The 19,367-nt window shown below is 44.9% G+C and overlaps 1 protein-coding gene across 15 annotated transcripts in view; it reads right to left on the bottom strand.

Annotated features, from left to right (window-relative positions):
* Nucleotides 1-19,367, bottom strand: part of SYNE1 (spectrin repeat containing nuclear envelope protein 1) — a 965,679-nt gene that overhangs the window by 389,423 nt on the left and 556,889 nt on the right. For 14 of the 15 annotated variants that reach the window (XM_063917854.1, XM_063917860.1, XM_063917859.1 and 11 more), the window contains 7 exons: nt 18,578-18,755; nt 9,457-9,639; nt 8,789-8,932; nt 8,383-8,538; nt 6,138-6,302; nt 5,708-5,880; nt 4,236-4,389 (listed from right to left, as the gene is read on the bottom strand). In XM_063917854.1, coding sequence (XP_063773924.1) covers nt 4,236-4,389; nt 5,708-5,880; nt 6,138-6,302; nt 8,383-8,538; nt 8,789-8,932; nt 9,457-9,639; nt 18,578-18,755 — 1,153 coding nt within the window. The remainder of the gene's footprint in view (nt 1-4,235; nt 4,390-5,707; nt 5,881-6,137; nt 6,303-8,382; nt 8,539-8,788; nt 8,933-9,456; nt 9,640-18,577; nt 18,756-19,367) is intronic. The other variant, XM_063917864.1, reaches the window with a different exon arrangement.

The following is a 19,367-nucleotide window of genomic DNA, read 5'->3' as shown; positions in this document are numbered from 1 at the left end:
GTGATGTTGTCCGACTGAATCAACACCGGTTTTCCTTGCAGGAGTGGTTCCGCCTGGCTTAGAGCATTTTAGATTGCTCTTAGTACCAGAATGTTTATGTGAAGAGACTTTTCCAGGTTCGTCCATACCCCCTGGAAGTTTCTTCCTTGTGTGACTGCTCCCCAACCTCTCAGGCTGGCGTCCGTGGTCACCAGGATCAAATCCTGTATGCCGAATCTGCGGCCCTCCAATAGATGAGCCTTTTGCAACCACCACAGAAGATATACCCTTGTCCTTGGCGACAGGGTTATTCGCAGGTGCATCTGAGGATGCGACCCTGACCATTTGTCCAACAGATCCCTTTGGAAAATTCTTGCATGGAATCTGCCGAATGGAATTGCTTCGTAAAAAGCCACCATTTTTCCCAGGACTCTTGTGCATTGATGTACAGACACCTTTCCTGGTTTTAGGAGGTTCCTGACAGGTCGGATAACTCCTTGGCTTTTTCCTCGGGAAGAAAAACCTTTTTCTGAACCGTGTCCAGAATCATCCCTAGGAACAGCAGACGTATCGTCGGAAAACAGCTGCGATTCTTGGAATATTTAGAATCCAGTCGTGCCGTCGAAGAACTACTTTAGATAGTGCTCTTCCGACCTCCAACTGTTCTCTGGAACTTGCCCTTTTTAGGTCGTGCAAGTAAGGGATAATTTAGATGCCTTTTTTCTTTGAAGAAACATCTTTTCGGCCATTACCTTGGTAAAAAGGCCCGGGGTGCCGTGGATAATTCAAACGGCATCGTCTGAAACTGATATTGACAGTTCTGTACCACGAACCAGAGGTACCCTTGATGAGAAGGACAAAATTTGGACATGGAGGTAATCCTTGATGTCCAGGGACACCATATAGTCCCCTTTTTTCCGGTTCGCTATCACTGCTCTGAGTGACTTTATCTCGATTTGAACCTTTTATGTAAGTGTTCAAAACATTTTAGATTTAGACTATGTGTCACCAAGCCGTCTGGCTTCAGTACCACAATATAGTGTGGAAAAATAATACCCTTTTCCTTGTCGTAGGAGGGGTACTTTGATTATCACCTGCTGGATATACAGCTTGTGAATTGTTTCCAATGCTGCCTCCCTGTCGGAGGGAGCCGTTGGTAAAGCAGACTTCAGGAACCTGCGAGGAGAAGATGTCTCGACTCTCCAATCTTTACCCCTGGGATAATACTCGTACGATCTAGGGGTCAACTTGCGAGTGATCCCACTGCGCCCTGAGACTCTTGAGACTACCCCCCCACCTTGAGTCCGCTTGCACGGCCCCAGCGTCATGCTGAGGACTTGGCAGACGCGGTGGAGGGCTTCTTTTCCTGGGAAAGGGCTGCCTGCTGCAGTCTACTTCCCTTACCTCTATGTCTGGGCAGATATGACTGGCCTTTTGCCTGCATGCCCTCATGGGAAAGGAAAGATTGAGGCTGAAAAGACGGTGTCTTTTTTAGCTGAGATGTAACTTGGGGTAAAAAAGGTTGGATTTCCCAGCTGTTGCTGTGGTCCCCAGGTCCGATGGACCGACCCCCAAATAACTCCTTCCCTTTATACAGCAATACTTCCATCTGCCGTATGGGATCTGTATCACCTGACCACTGTCGTGTCCCTGACATCTTCTGGGAGATATGGACAACGCACTTATCTTGATGCCAGAGAGCAAATATCCCTCTGTGCATCTCACATACATATATATAGAATGCATCCTATTAAATGCTCTACATGAATAAAATATTTTCAGTCAGGGAATCCGACCAAGCCAACCCAGCACTGCATCTCCAGGCTGATGGCGATCGCTGGTCGCAGTATAACCACCGTATGTGTGTATATACTTTTTAGGATATTTTTCCAGCTTCCTATCAGCTGGCTCCTTGAGGGCGGCCGTATCTGGAGACGGTAACGCCACTTGATAAGCGTGTGAGCGCCTTATCACCCTAAGGGGTGTTTCCCAACGTACCCTAATTTCTGGCGGGAAAGGGTATAACGCCAATATTTGCTATCGGGGTAACCCTACGCATCATCACACACTTCATTTTATTTTATCTGATTCAGGAAAAACTACAGGTAGTTTTTTCACTCCCACATAATACCCTTTCTTGTGGTACTTGTAGTATCAGAAACATGTAACACCTCCTTCATTGCCCTTAACGTGTGGCCCTAATGAGAAATACGTTTGTTTATTCACCGTCGACACTGTATTCAGTGTCCGTGTCTGTGTCTGTGTCGACCGACTGAGGTAAATGGGCGTTTTTAAAACCCCTGACGGTGTTTCTGAGACGCCTGGACCGGTCCTAATAGATTGTCGGCCGTCTCATGTCGTCAACCGACCTTGCAGCGTGTTGACATTCTCACGTAATTCTCTAAATAAGCCATCCATTCCGGTGTCGACTCCCTAGAGAGTGACATCACCATTACAGGCAATTTCTCCGCCTCCTCACCAACATCGTCCTCATACATGTCGACACACACGTACCGACACACAGCACACACACCGGGAATGCTCTGACAGAGGACAGGACCCACTAGCCCTTTGGGGAGACAGAGGGAGAGTCTGCCAGCACACACCAAAAACGCTATAATTATATAGGGACAACCTTATATAAGTGTTTCTCCCTTATAGCATCTTTTATATATATACAATATCGCCAAAATCAGTGCCCCCCCTCTCTGTTTTAACCCTGTTTCTGTAGTGCAGTGCAGGGGAGAGCCTGGGAGCCTTCTCTCCAGCTTTTCTGTGAGAGAAAATGGCGCTGTGTGCTGAGGAGATAGGCCCCGCCCCTTTTTCGGCGGGCTCGTCTCCCGCTATTTTTGAAGTTAGGCAGGGGTTAAATATCTCCATATAGCCTCTGTGGGCTATATGTGAGGTATTTTTTGCCTCTAATAAGGTTTTTATTTGCCTCTCAGAGCGCCCCCCCCAGCGCTCTGCACCCTCAGTGACTGTTGTGTGAAGTGTGCTGAGAGGAAAATGGCGCACAGCTGCAGTGCTGTGCGCTACCTTTATGAAGACTCAGGAGTCTTCAGCCGCCGATTTTGGACCTCTTCTCTCTTCAGCGTCTGCAAGGGGGCCGGCGGCGCGGCTCCGGTGACCATCCAGGCTGTACCTGTGATCGTCCCTCTGGAGCTAGTGTCCAGTAGCCAAGCAGCAAATCCACTCTGCACGCAGGTGAGTTCACTACTTCTCCCCTAAGTCCCTCGTTGCAGTGATCCTGTTGCCAGCAGGACTCACTGTAAAGTAAAAAACCTAAGCTAAACTTTCTCTAAGCAGCTCTTTAGGAGAGCCACCTAGATTGCACCCTTCTCGTTCGGGCACAAAATCTAACTGGAGTCTGGAGGAGGGTCATAGGGGGAGGAGCCAGTGCACACCACCTGATCTGGTAAAAGCTTTACTTTTTTGTGCCCTGTCTCCTGCGGAGCCGCTATTCCCCATGGTCCTTTCAGGAACCCCAGCATCCACTTAGGACGATAGAGAAATATACTGTAGGTGTTTTATCATATTTAAACTAAGGTGGTATTTTCTTTTGGATTCCCCACACCCCTCATTTTGCTTGTCCCATTTATATTAAGCCAGGAGCTGCCAGGAGCCAAATCCCCTATGAACTGTCAGTGGAGAATGGCTGAACCCATCCAATCCTCTTCAATGTCATTGAATAGAGAAACTCTAGTCAGTGCTAATCACTGTTTTCTAATGCTCCCAACTGGTAGCTGGGGAGAAAAGCAAGAGCTCCCCCACTATTAGGCACATGGTAGAGAACAAGTCATAATGAGAGGCATTGTTCAAAATTGGGCAATCTTTTTAAATATATCAAACATCAACCCCCATTTGCTACATAGAAGTAACAAGTCAAAACAAGGGGGGCTTTCCATAAGTTCAATAAGACAAAACTAAGGGGTACATTTACTAAAGCTTCTAAAATAGAGAATGGTGCTATTGCCCATAGCAGCCAATCAGATGCTGTTTATCATTTTCTAAAAGGCAATAGAGAAATGATAGACCCCATCTGATTGGTTGCTATGGGCAAAATCATCAATTCTCTGTTTTAGAAGCTTTAGTAAATTTACCGAATAATGTACAATTAGATATATTTATCAGTGGAGATTATGGTGTGGAGGAGGAGGTTGCTGGTGTCTGGCATCCCACCTATATATGCTTGGGAAGCCAGAGATTTAAAAGAAAAAGGGACGATGTTAGAACAAGGTGAATATGGACTGGCATACATTAGCTTTGCTTTGTGCTGCAATTTTATCCTTCAGTTCATTGTACTGTTTCTCCGAATCATTCAGACGTTCCTCCACCCTGTCCATCCAGCTGGAGAATTGACGGACATCATCCTGGTAGCTCGTCCATTTAGATAAGGCACCTTCAAGTTGACTGTAATTATGCAAAATGATAGACAAACATACTCTAAGTTTTGGCAGACATGATAGGTTTGGCACAAACAAAATCCATTTTAAGTACTGTAACCACAAAAATGTCCTTTGCTTAGTTGTAACCAGCGATGTGGGCTGATGAATATACTAACATGCTTTTATATTATCCCTTTGCTATCTGTCAAAAAACTCACAAAGACTCTCCAAATGCTCTCTGTCCTAGTGTTAGTTTTTTATGCACCTACAGTATCCATGACCCCAGTCACATAATCCTCTGCTCACAATGATGCACATGAATTCCTTGCCCCTAGGCTGCACTGTTTAAACATTGTATTCTGAAACTGAAAGGACTATTACATCTAAATAGAAGATAAAGAGAGTATGGGTAAGAGAAGACAAACAATAGCACCTCTCTTAAACAGTGAGCTTATCAGCAGCCTAACTACTGTAGCACCATCATAAAACTAGATAAACATGAAAAATACATATATTAGATAAGGAGAGTGCCTGGCTAGGCACAAGATCTATATAAGAGTCTTACATTTTTGTGATTGGTTGAAGTTGTCATCTGTTGCTAGGCAGATCAGAGTTTTGAGTGAGTTGTAATTGGTTAAGGCCAGCCTATCAGTTAGTGTAGGGGGGGTGATTTAGTGCATATAGAGTAGAAGCTTCCAGATTTGCTTCCTCTTGTCGGTTGGAAGCCCACCCACCCACTTACCCTATTGGTTTTTTAATTTGGCTCTCTAATTTGGCTCTTTTCAATTTGGCTTACTATTATCTTTCTTTCAGACTTAGAGGGCAGGAAGGTGCTACTGGCCAGCGGTCACTTGTAGCATAAGTGGTGTTGTGTGGCACTTACCCCTTTTGAAGGACGGCAAGTGTGTCCTGCCCTTGTGGGGGGCGATGGGCACTTCCTTGGGGAGCGTCCTCACTCTGCTATAGGAAGGGGTGGTGAGACCTTCACAACACAGGTTATGCTGACATTTACATATATATAGATGGGGCGTTTCAGTCGTACCCATTCCAGTTGGGGCGTTTAGTCGCCGACATTTTGTAAGATCTGTGACTAGAGCTGGTTAGTGGCAGGGTCTTCCTGGCCACCCACTACGAGTGAGGTCATTCCAAATTAATAAATTCAATGACCATTTAATCCAACGCAGTTGTGTCCGTGTCTTTATTTTAGTTGATAAGCTAGCTTAAAGTGTATAGTTAATGTCAAGCGCAATAAATTAATAGACGGCTAATTATACATTTACCCCCCCCCCCCACACACAATATTTACATTAGACAACTACAATGCAGTTATTTCATGTCATTACCTTTTGCATTGTATACAGGAGGATAAAAGGGAAGCCCAGGAGTCTTTTAGTTCCTGGAGCTGGTTCTGAATGGCCAGGGTGCCTTCTGGTGATGTGTTTCTTAGAACGGATTCTCCCCGAGTTAGTATCATCTTCATCTGAATTTCCTTATCCTGCTTCACCAGCAACAAAGTCTACACAGATGTAAAATAACGGAGCATGAGCATATGTATGCACAATAACCCGTATTTGTAATGCCTAACAATACTGCACACATTTCACCAATGAGTTTAGTGTACAATTGATAATGTACTGACTATAGCTTAGGGAAAGTGACAATTGAAACATACTGTATGCTGAAATAAGCCTCATTATGGCACATTATCCTACATCAGCCGGGGAATAATCTTTATTTATAGTTTTATGTAGTTCATTGTTCATGGTCAGTTACCTCCAGCTTGGACATTCTGATGTCCAGGACACTTTTATCAGCGGTTGGGTGACAATATGACTGCAGTAGGTGAATAGCATCATTTATCCAGTCTTGAAGCTCTGCCAGGCCGTGTGAAAACTGCTGGTGCTCCAAAACAATACGATCCATCCTAGACATTTTCTCCTACAGTGACAGTAAGTGAATTGCTTAGTTTATGTCTTCAGATTTCAACATGCTTTCTTACAGTTCACAGGATTCACCTCCTGGGACCCCTTATTCATCTCTGCACTGAAGCCTCAGTAACAGTTGGAGGTGTTCAAGCTGCAATCGGATCCACGGCACAGAATGCTACGCTAGGTACACGACCTGGCTGTGGTTTGTGCCCAATCAGGTGTCTTATTTGTTACATCCATCTATCATGGCCAGGTTATTTTGCTGAAACAAGGATTATGCAGGCACTGCAGACAGGCATTTGCAGTGGTATTGTGGGGAGGAGGTGGTTGCTAAAGCTGATACATTATTTGGGGGAACACTGAAGGAGAAGGTTTCCTCCAAAAGTTGGCAACTGGTTTAACTACTGATTACTCAATATATCCAGGGGAAGTGAGTATCACTTGATTATATGGGCTTTACACAAAGGGGTACATTTACTAAGATGGGAATTCTATTTAAGATGGAATGTTGCCCATAGTAACCAATCAGATTCTACTTCTCATTTATCTAGCAACTTCTAGAAGATAATACCTGGAATCTGATTGGCTGCTATGGGCAACATCCCATCTTAAATAGAACTCCCATCTTAGTAAATTTACCCCAAAGTATGTTATTAAAACAGTGTGTTGATGGCAGTGAAATCCTCCACCCCGCATCACACCCTCGTTCAGTAAACTGCTTTGTTACAGCATCAATGCCTACTATGGAAACATACAGCCAAACTGCTATTATATATATATATATATATATATATATATATATATATATATATGTTATATCATTTGAAGTTGTTCTATTTCTGCATAATTACATTTGACAAGATGTGAATGGTCTCATTTACAGTTTGATATATGGACATATTCCTTTTTTTGTGTGCAAGAAACATTTTTATACCCACTAAAATTATGTTTTTTGGAGATGTGGAACAAGGACAGGCATTGGCGGGACTCTTAGGAAGAGCATCTCCCGCAGAAACTAGAGGGCTGGCGGACAGCAACATAATGAAGCTCATCAGTAGCCCTATATACTCACTTCTGATTGGCTGCTTACATACGGATAGCACTTAATATATCAGCGTTAAGGTTATATTATATCAAGTAGAGGCCATCTATTAATATTACTTAGTTGTAAAAATGTAATGCAAATCAGATATTACATTTATTAATAACAGTCAAGACTCTATTCTATCTTTTGTAGATGAACTTAATTACATTTTTATATTGTGTACAAATAAGGCAATAGGCACATAAGGTAATGTGATTTTACCATTTACCGCTAACACTGTCAAGCAGTATCTCCATGATATCATTAGGCGTAAAATATATAGGGCCGCATACAAATGTTAACGCACCCCCTATCTCCCGTCTAAAGTGACGGGCGATAGGGGGGCGATATTCAAGTGTCCCCCGCTTTCGCCCCTATTGCATCCAGTGCAGTTGGGTTTAGGCGCGCAAAGCACCTAAACCTGACTAAACTAAAGGGTGTGATCGTAAAAAGACCCATGTGGGTGCCCAAACGGGTCTCTTTACACACATTTCAGCTCGCTACTGTTTTTGAGTTGTATGCATTTTGACCGTACCTTTTTATGCAAGAGTTGCCCGCACTCACAAGCGTACATTTTGTTATTTGTCTGTATTGTGTTATATTAGTTCTGTTTAGACTTACTGTTATTTTGCATTATCATGAAGTTGCTTTGCTATTACTGTGAAGTTGATTTGCTAAAGGATGGGAACTGAAGTAAAAGAGGTGAAACACTGATCTAAGCTGTGATTGTACGAAGAATCCGTGTCTTTGGGGAAATTACTGTACACACTTTGATTTTGGGGTACTTAGTACACACTTATACAAATTGATACGGTTTATAGACCACCATATTATAAGGTGCGCAACAGCTATATTACCTTAATGGTATAGAACAGCAATGAGCAATAACACACTGTTATTCAGGCAGTACAAACACCATGCTCCGTTACATGTCACTAAGCATAACATTAAAGTTTGCACGTTGCAGAGAAAGACACCGGCAGGAACATACACAGTGAAACGTTACCTTGGTTAGACTGTTTAACGCTAGGTATTGTGAAGACAGCTGAGACACCCTGTGTACATAGCTTTTGCTGGCAGACTGTCCTCCCTTCAGCTGCTGAGCTTTCTCTTTAAGTCTGGTGATCTGTGGCTCATGACAGTCTATTTCTTCTAGGATAGACTAGAGGGCACAAGCACATTTAAGGCAGTGGAGAAAAAGCATGCAACGAAACCGCAAGATAACAGGCAGTGAAAGGGTGTCAGACACTCAGTTAGTAGATGCTGTATATAAGTGATATTAATATGAAGCAAGCACATGGCTGAGGGAAAGATCTGATAGAAACATGTAAAGCTGGAGGTGGCTACAGCTTGTAAAGCTGTAGCACAATGGTGATGGATGACTATAAATGAAGTGTTTGATCTGGTGTTACCTGCAGCTTCTGCTGTTCCTTCCTCTTAGAAGGCAGGTCGTGGAGGCGATTATTGCTGTCTTGAACTATCCTTTCAGTATCGCTAAGCCATTCCTGAACTGGCTTGGCACTCGTTTCAAAGTCTCTCATTTGAATCTTTAAATTCTAGATTACACACAAATTGATTGGGAACAAATACAAATTTTATATTTAATTAAAAATAAAGCACATTATTCCTAAATAAATGGCAAATACAAAATGAAAGAATTGATTGCAACGTCAAATATAGTATGCAAGGTAAGATTATAATACTCTACTGAAACGCAGGACATAGGTAAATTACTGAATATCAACAGATACTATAAAATTATAGCTACTCATTCTAATCGGCATACTGTATTTTGTGTCTGCAGAACTGATGATGATGTTCTTCTCTTCACATTGCCATAAATAATCCGATTCCTCCTCTGGGACAAGCTCTGTTATCCTAATCGTACTGTGCTTGTTGCAATTGAAAAGTACCCCTTGTCACTGTCTAGGTACAGATTTCAGCACAGCTACTTAAACAATGAGCCAAGGATAACATGGGTGTTCCTCAGGGCATACAGCAATGCCTAGCCAATTTCAACTCCTGGATAAAGAACATAACTTTCTACACAGAGTGAATATAAAACAAAGTATAACACTACCTCTAAGGCAGATTCCTTCTGATGAAGAGATGAGATGAAACTTTTCCAGTCGACTTTAGCATTAAGGACTTTCTGTTGGACTGTCTTAACTTTCTCCTCTGGCACTATGCTGCACAGGAGGTCACCTCTAGATGTCACTGTTTGCAGTTTATGTTGACCACTTTCACTTTCAGAAAGACACTCCTAGGAGAGACATGGAAACTATTTGGAAACTGAAGAAACACTTGAAAAGGCTAATATATTGCATTGTGTAAATAATAGAACACAGGGCTAGTCTATGAGGGGCTGATTGCTTTTTGAAGAGCGGGACACAAAATTCATCAGCCACTACACTATACTCTCCTAACGGCAACAGGCTAAAGTACTAAGGAACATATATGATATTAATAGCCACAATGTTAACTCCCCTTGCGCACTGCTACATACACAAAAGTCCTCTATCCCCCCCCCCCCCCTCACATTCTGGTGCACCCTCTCTTCAGGGATACTTACCTTAGTTGGGTGAAGTTGCACAAAAAACTGAACTGTGACCACACATCTTCCCCATACATTACTTTGTGGGGAACCCCTCTTTCATCCCGTCTCTTCATAATGCTCTCTTCCTCCAATGGCGGGAGAGGGGGCTGTGCTCTGCCACACAGGTCTTTGATCCTGGGGGCCATATCATCCAGTTTACCACGCTGAGAGACAGGTACTCCCTTCCCTCCTCACATTTCTTCATGTTTCTCCAAACTAGACATTATATTTCCTCTTTGAAGCTTGAGTCCTATGTTCCTATCCCCACTACTCCTTTGGCAAATGTTTTCAAATATTGGGAATCTCACCCCTACAAACTTAAACATATTTACACTCTCATAGTCAATCTTCCTGCCACGCCTCACCTACAAAGACTGATTGCTTCTTGGAAATCAGATATTCCAGATATTCCCTCATATGACTCTCTCCTCCAACATTTTCACTCTACTATGACTACCTTAGGTTCGGCACACCTACAGGAGGTTCACCTCAAGTCCCTCCACAGAGCCTACATGCCTCCCAGTATTCAAGCGTATATTGACCCGTCTGTAACTGACAGATGTCCCAAATGTAAAGGGGCAAGGGCTGACTTTTATCACTGTTTCTGGAATTGTACCAAGATCAGGCGCTTCTGGAACAAACTATTTGGGTTTATCAACAGTCACTTCTCTCTCTCCCTGCCCCGTCACTGTCGGAAGTCTCAAAAGTTATGTTACAAAACCTATACCTAGACCGCAGGACCATATCACTTCCTGGCCACCCTGGCCTCTCGAGCTACCACAAGAAATGGGACCCTCATATATCCACACTGGACCACACGACCCACTCTCAGTTTGTTCAGGCTTTTGAAAATACCTCTTGGAGAATGGTCAGATAACCTTCTTTGGTCATAAACCCCATCCTTCATGCCCCTGTCTTATCTCTCTCTATCCTCTTCTCTTCCTCCCTCTGTTTACTCTCCCCCTATGTGCCTTTCTTGAGGATCCGTTATACCTTGCTACATTGTGACCCAATTGTTTTCTTCTTTGGTTCTTATTCCTCTCTCCTTTCTCTAACTTGGAAGCTCTATGACTTGCACTTTCTCTACAGTTTTATTGTTCATGTATTGCCTTCAATATGTTTCGTCTGTGAATCACGACGTCTATTATTATACGCCCTTACTATGGAAGTGCCGTCCCTACCCCCCCCCTCCTTTCTTTTGCTCATCCTTACTTGAATTTTGTTTCCTTTCTTTTTGGTGACAGATATTGATGCAATTTATTGATCTAGGTCTGTTTATGATGTTTACCTTTGACTATCCAATCACATCTGTTTGACCTTTATTGGCTATCAGGATTACTGTACTGTCTGTTCATTACCCTTCAATGATAAATATTATAAATAATATAATGATTAGCCACACTAAAACTGTATGTCCCCTAAAGCAAGTACCTAGACCCTAGGAGTGCTATCCCATCTGTCCCAGCACTCTCACAGGAAATTCTTCAGCTGTCCTCACTGTTTACACAAGTGAGTGCTGCCTCCTACAGTTTTCGGTGTTAAATTGGTAAAAGACGGATACTGTCATTTGTCACCACAGCTTCGTAAACAGAAAAGGAGAGCTGGGATCGTGACCAGTCCTCCATGCCCTGAGTTCTGAGGTGGATGCAATGCCGATGTTTGCGCAGTTGAGCTACTGTTTGCTACTGTACATGCGAAAAATGAGATTTATGATAAGAACTTACCATTGTTAAATCTCTTTCTGCGAGGTACACTGGGCTCCACAGGGAATAACATCGGGGTGTAGAGTAGGATCTTCATCCGAGGCACCAACAGGCTCAAAGCTTTGACTGTTCCCAAGATGCATAGCGCCACCTCCTCTATAACCCCGCCTCCGTGTACAGGAGCTCAGATTTTGTTAACCAGTCCAATGCAGTAGCAGGTAAAAGAGACAACAATCGTTAGTAGCCACATACACCACACACTCCCGACAGGAGAGGGTGTCAGCGGCTAATGCCATACCAACCTAAAGAAGCTAAGTGTGTCAGGGTGGGCGCCCTGTGGAGCCCAGAGTACCTCGCAGAAAGAGATTTTACAAAGGTAAGTTCTTACCATAAATCTAGTTTTCTGCTGCGGGGTACACTGGGCTCCACAGGGAATAACATCGGGGATGTCCTAAAGCAGTTCCTAATGGGAGGGGACGCACTGTAGCGGGCACAAGAACCCGGCGTCCAAAGGAAGCATCCTGGGAGGCGGAAGTATCGAAGGCATAGAACCTAATGAACGTGTTCACTGAGGACCACGTAGACGCCTTGCACAACTGTTCAAGGGTCGCACCACGGCGGGCCACCCAAGAAGGTCTAAGAGACCGAGTAGAATAGGCCTTAGTGGTAGCAGGAGCTGGAAGACCAGCCTGTACATAAGCATGTGCAATCACCATTCTAATCCATCTGGCCAAGGTCTGCTTATTAGCAGGCCAGCCACGTTTGTGAAAACCAAACAGTACGAAGAGAGATTCAGATTTCCGAATGGAAGCAGTTCTCTTCACATAGATATGGAGAGCCCGTACCACATCCAAAGACCGCTCTCCAGAAGACAACTCCGGAGAATTAAAGGCAGGAACCACAATTTCCTGGTTAAGGTGGAAGGAAGACACCACCTTAGGTAGGTAACCAGGGCGTGTTCTAAGAACTGCCCGATCACGGTGAAAAATCAGATAGGGGGACTTACAGGATAAGGCACCCAGGTCTGAAACGCATCTAGCAGAGGCAATGGCTAGCAGAAACAAGACAGTAATGGAAAGCCACTTAAGATCTGCGGATGCAAGAGGTTCAAATGGAAATTCTTGCAAGGACTCCAAGACCACCAACAAATCCCAAGGGGCCACAGTTGGGACATAAGGAGGCTGAATATGCAACACACACTGAGTGAATGTATGAACATCAGGCAGAGATGCAATTTTTCTCTGAAACCATACCGACAAGGCAGAAATATGAACCTTGAGGGAGGCTAGACGAAGACCTAAGTCCAGGCCTTGCTGTAGAAAAGCCAAAAGTTTGGCTGTACTAAACTTGTAAGTGTCCTGATTGTTATTTGCGCACCAAGCAAAGTAAGAATTCCAGACCCTATGGTAAATCCGAGCAGAAGCCGGCTTACGGGCCTTCAACATAGTTTGAATGACCGCCTCCGAAAAACCTGTGTCCAGGAGGGACTGTACCACCGAATGAAGAGTTTTTGCCCTCACCTGATCCAAAGGCAAAATCGATGAGGAGGACGTTTCTTGAAGGATACGGCATAACCTCAAGTGACGACTTCCCGTACACAGGCATCGGAAGTAGTCTTCAACCATTCCTGGGTAAACCCTAGAAGTTGGCCCCCCACCCTGGGATCCCCCAGGGGGAGGCCCGCCCCGTCATGCGGAAGGCTTGTCAGTTTGGGAAGCAGGCTGATGGGCAGCCCAGGCCCGTTTGGGCTTAATAGGTTTGGAAGTGCGACTGTGTGCCTGACTTTTTGATTTTCCCGGAGGATGAAAGAAACGAGAGGAAGCACTCTTAGCCTTCGGTGCCGAAGGAGCAGTACTAGGCAGACATGCCGTTTTAGCAGAAGCTAAGTCAGCCACTATCTTGTTGAGGTCTTCTCCAAAAAGAATGTCTCCCTTAAAAGGGAGCACCTCCAGGGTTTTCTTGGAGTCCAGATCAACAGACCAGGACCGCAACCAAAGAATCCGGCGAGCCAGGATAGATGTAGTAGAAGCCTTGGCCTCCAGAATACCGGCATCAAAAGCCGCCTCCTTCACATAATGTGACGCTGTGACAATATACAACAGGCATTGTCTAGTGTGATCAGAAGCATTAGAAAGGCAACTCTGCCTCCAACTCCTGGGCCCTCGTCTTAATGGCCTCTGCAGCCCAAGTTGCTGCAATAGTGGGCCTATGCGCAGCACCAGTTAGGGTGTAAATTGCCTTTAAACAACCCCCCACACGCTTAACCGTCGGTTCCTTCAGACATGTGACGGTAGTCACAGGCAGAGCTGAGGATACTACCAGCCGCGCCACTTGCGAATCCGCAGGCGGGGGTGTTTCCCAATTTTTACTTAGCTCCGCAGCAAGAGGATAGCGAGCCAGCATATTCTTGTGAGGTGTGAATTTCTTACCTGGAGTTTCCCAGAATTCCTGACGTATGTCCACTAAGTGGTCAGAGTGAGGTAAAACTTGCTTAACCACCTTCTTACGTTTGAACCTGTCCGGTTTCTTAGGAACGGCATCAGGCTCTGCGTCATCAGTGATCTGAAGAATCATCCTGATCGCCTCCAACAAGTCAGGAACATCTACCTGCGACCCAGCTTCCCCATCAGAACTATCAGGATCAGAATCTGAGGGGTCAGTATAAACACCATCCTCATCAGATGAGGTGTCTGGGACAGTGGTAGACTGTGAGGAAGTAATGGCCCGTTTGGATGACCCCTTGGTCTTAGGCGGGCAAGAGTCAGATATCTTTTTAGACAGTGACTGGTTTAATTGCTGTAACTGACTGTAAATTTGATCTGCCCAGGGCGGATTAACTGCAGGGACCATAATCTGTTGTACCGGCACAGGAGTTCCCATAGGGGGCGTAAGTTTCGTTACAAGTGTAGATAATATAGAGGAAAATGTAGCCCAGGGTGGGTCATTTTGAACCCCCATTGCCACTATTCCACTGGGGGGTAGGGAACCCCCAGAACCCGAACTCTCTGCTGCCAAGTTTTTCTCAAACATGCCTGCAGCGTCACCTCCACACTCTGTGCGATCAGCTCCAGCTCTGTTGCCCCCTGTAGCTGACACAGCTAAAAGCACAGTCTCAGGCAACACAGTACAATATCAGCAGCAATATACCTGACAAGCAACCCCTGTGCAGCTTATATATTCTGCAAACAGGGAATTCAAGAGGTATGTGGTGACTAAAGATCACAAAGAAACATACACGATGAGTATATCTTGTGAGACGCCTATATCAGATAATAAACCTGACGCACTGAGCCCCCTCAGGTCATAGAATATAGGGATAGCAATCTGAGTGAGAGACACGAAATGGAGGTCACACAGCAGCTACATGCACACACATATAGTCACAATGTACAATGCAGAAATTATGACATGCAATAAAACTACACTGGACTAGCAATACAAAGTAATACTCAGTATAGCTATATATTTAGTAGATATATCAAAGCACAGTAAAGACTGGATATATATCACAGGGTACTTGTACTATATAACCCTGACCAAATGCACTGTTTCTTAACTAACACTGTCAACAGACATGTAGAATACTTAAGTGTCCTGTAAAATGCACAGCGCTGACATGCAGGTGGCTTTACAAAGAAGGATTTGCCCAAACAGTCCCAGGAACAGTGCTGCTCTGTGTAATGGCGCCCAAACACTGACTGGGAGTGAGGGAGAGAGATATATGCAGCTCCAGGGCTGGAACATTACTGTAAATGGCGTCCTGGGGGAGGGGCTACAGGTCCAAGCCTTATCCCCCTGCTGGACCTCACCACTGGTACTATGGGCTGTAATAAAAATGGTTTTTATTAGGAAAAAAACGACCTGTGCCCTTGCCCTGGTGGTTTAGTGGAGTCCCTGCCCGACCACAGAGTCTACGTCAGCACGCGTGGCCCGCCTCCCACCGGCCGCGCCGGACAGCGATTTCAGCGGGACCCACCTAGGTGACCCTCTTACCTCCTCCCTGAGTGTGACCACGCGATTCAGGAGAACTTCGGCGAGTGTATGACTAACGGTGAGCAAATCGGAACCTCCGCTTTAAGTACCCGACAACCAGGGCTCGAGAGTATACAGCGCCGCTGGGGGAGGTGATGGAGCTGCAGCAGGAGATGTCAGACTGACATCTATCACTGCTGCAGCCCTTGAAGTCTTCTATCTTCACTTAGAAAAGCTCTCAGGGCTGCTGGAGCAGCCCACCTGTTGTATGCCTGATTACTGCATAGCACCAACTACAAAACTGAGCTCCTGTGCACGGAGGCGGGGTTATAGAGGAGGCGGCGCTATGCATCTTGGGAACAGTCAAAGCTATGAGCCTGTTGGTGCCTCGGATCAAGATCCTACTCTACACCCCGATGTTATTCCCTGTGAAGCCCAGTGTACCCCGCAGCAGAAAATTCCATAAAACCCCTGCATCGCATGTGTTCCCCTGACTGCAAACAGATACCACTCTTGCGTACACTGCCGCTTGTGATAGAGCTTTTGGTGCACAACCATGGGTGTTCCTGTGAAGTGACTAGGAAGTGGCCTGAAGTGCTTGTGAAAAAAGGCCATCTCATGGGTGTGTTATGGAAGTATCAGGGACATGTCAGTAAAAGCGTCTGCATTCCCAAGCGCAGATGCACATCCACAGAGACAATGTTTAGAGGAATTTCAGAAGGAAACACTGAGCAGGCAACAGGCTGTCGCAAGTGTAGGTGGTGTGAGCAATGGTGTGCCAATGGCGGATGTTCAGGAACACCACTGCAGTTGCACTGTCCACAGACTCTAAAAGTGAGAGTCTCAGCGCTTGTACTCTATGTTACTCGCTGGTGCACAAGGGTTCCGATAGCGACTGCGTATGCATGCGCCTACCTCTGAATCAGGCCCATAATGTTAGCATTACACTTCATCCTTACAAAAGTATGTCGCTCAGCATAACATTTTGTTGTTGATCCTTAGTGAACTTTTCGATTGCTAAATATCTCTGATAGTTTTAAAACTGCTATCACATACTCCCCTCCCCCCAAAAGTCCCAAATATGAAATATCTTCTCAATATCTCTCTGTATGTACATTTTTTTGCAGCTTGGCACATAAGGAAGCGCGGGAAGTATTACAGGAGAATTTAATACAAATGTAATGTAACAATATCACTGGCAGGCAACACAATATCACTGATGCATGTTATCACTGGGCTTGTCTTTGCCCATTACAATATACAGATGTAGCCACCTTTATCTTGAGTGGCTGAGGCGTTTGTCCCGATCGAGCATATGCAGCGTAGGGAGGCGCGCCTAGTCACAGAGAGGCGTACCTAATCGCACGGAGGCAGACATGGCGTTTGGCGTTACCTTTACGTGTAATACCTGCGATCAGCCACCAGATGTCGCTTTTTACAATCACCACTGCGCATGCGTGTGGTCTCCCGTAAAATACAATACTGAAATACATAATAAGGACTACTTTACTAAGGCGTCTCATTACGCTGCATACAGTAAATACTCATTACGCTGCATTATTTAATACAGTACTGTATATACAGTACGACACAGACGCAAATAGTACAGCATACAGTATATGATCCATCTACAATACTTTATGAATACTGTATGTGAGCGTCCAAGTCCCGCAGACAAAACATACTGTAAAACCAGTAGTGTACACTGTCGCAAATGGATGTGTGTTAGAAGTTCACTATTGCCTCTCAAGATAGAGGACTATGACGCTCGCATTTGTAAAGCACGGTATTTTCCACCGCCTCCTGCTAGCTACTGTAGCCCTCCATTCCCAGACGCTCATGTATTTTAAAAGCACGGTGTTTATACATTGTCCTGTACATTCTTCCTTTTACACAATTACTGTAGTTGCGTCTCCATACACATACTGTACAGTACTCCATACTTTTTCCACCGCCTCCCGTTACGCCTACAGTATTGCCGGAGCTGTAGATCAATCCACCGCTATACTGTACGATCGAAAGTACTGGATTAGTGGAGCATTAGCCACACAGTGGTGGAGATGTGTAATGCATGATGAGTATCTAGATCGCCTCAACGCGCCTACCTGTGATTAAACTCAGCTATCGCCTTAGCGTGACTAAACGCCCGTCTCGGCGGAGAAACAGTCAAGATAAAGGTGGCTACATCTGTATCATGTAACCAATCACGTGTCTTCAGTTTTATGTCTCATGTATCTTCATGTTTACTGCATCCATGTATGTGAACGCAGATATCTGTGTTTACTGATTAAATCTCTGTGAACTGTAAAACTTAATAAAAAAATAAACATTACCATATGTTTTGAGTATATATAAATGTAATAAATAATACTAATGTTATATAATATTTTATTGTACAGTATGCTTTAGGGAAAGTCCCATAGTATTTCTAGGATCAGTGTGAATGACCGATTGACGGGATGCCAGTGGTCATCATACCAACACTGGCATCCCGTCCATCATAATCCGGGCAGTCCCCCAGTATGCCCCCTAACCCCCACCCTTTCCCTACCCTAACCCTCCCTTGTGGGTGACTAACCCTAACCCTCCCTTCCCTGCTGCATAACTCTAACCCTCCCCGCTTGATGCCTAACCCTAACCTCCCCTTCTAAGTCCCTCCCCAGTCCCTAACCCTAACCTTCCCTGCGCTTCCCCCTAACCCCCTTCTTCACCCCAAACCTAACCTCCCCCTCCCGCACGCGGCAGAACGCCAATGCGTCCCGCTGTCAGGACATTCGGGATGCCGGCTGTCGGTATTGTGATGCCGGCATCCCGTTTGACGTCGGTATGTTGACTCTGGGATAGTGTCCTTGTTCGGGATGCTGGCGTCGGTATACCAACCGCAGGTATCCCGACCATCGGTTAAGTAACTGCATCCCATATTTCCTTACTTGAATTTTTTGCAGACTGGATGAGGCTTCATCAATGCTCTGTGGGATATCAAAGCACTTTGCGGTCGTCACTTTGGCATTTACCAGCCACTGCTGAAAGTCTCGGAAGGCAGTTCGGAATCTTTGCTGTAAAATCTGCTCTTTATTCTGGCAGCCCTTTGATGCTTGCAAGTAAAGGCTTAAAAAAAAAAAAATGAGAGTAATTAGAAAAATTAATAATTGCTTTATCTATTTTTAGCTTCATTAAATAACAATAAATGTGTCAAAGTGATTACTGAGTACAAGCAGGCTAGACGCCTGCTTGAAACTTATTTAGCCACCCAGGCGAAACACTCCTTAGACTTTACCAAAAATAAATTTTATAGATGGGGCAATAAGGCTGGTCGGCTACTGGCGGCCATTTCCCGGCCTCCCGAAAAACGACACATTATAACTACTATACACCACCCCAGGTCTGGTCGTATTATCACCAACTCTCAAGAAATAGTGGAACAATTTAAATCCTATTTTCAATCCTTGTTTAGCTCGGCACATATAGATGCTGACTTACAATCACAACTGCTCACAGACGAGGTATTGCCCGCTCTGACTCAAGACCAGAGAGATGGCCTTGTAGGGAAAATAACGACGGAGGAAATTAATACTGTTATATCCAAATTACCTCATGGCAAGTCTCCGGGTCCAGATGGCCTGTCGGGAGACTACTACCGCATGTTACAGGCTCACATTGTCCCCAATTTATTGGAATTGTTTCAAGCTATACATGAAAAGAGCTCTCCATCTCCTTTCT

Source organism: Pseudophryne corroboree, chromosome 4 (assembly GCF_028390025.1).
Source record: "Pseudophryne corroboree isolate aPseCor3 chromosome 4, aPseCor3.hap2, whole genome shotgun sequence".
NCBI lineage: Eukaryota > Metazoa > Chordata > Amphibia > Anura > Myobatrachidae > Pseudophryne > Pseudophryne corroboree.
The sequence above is the reverse complement of the archived record's forward strand: the minus strand, read 5'-3'. Positions and strand labels throughout refer to the sequence as shown.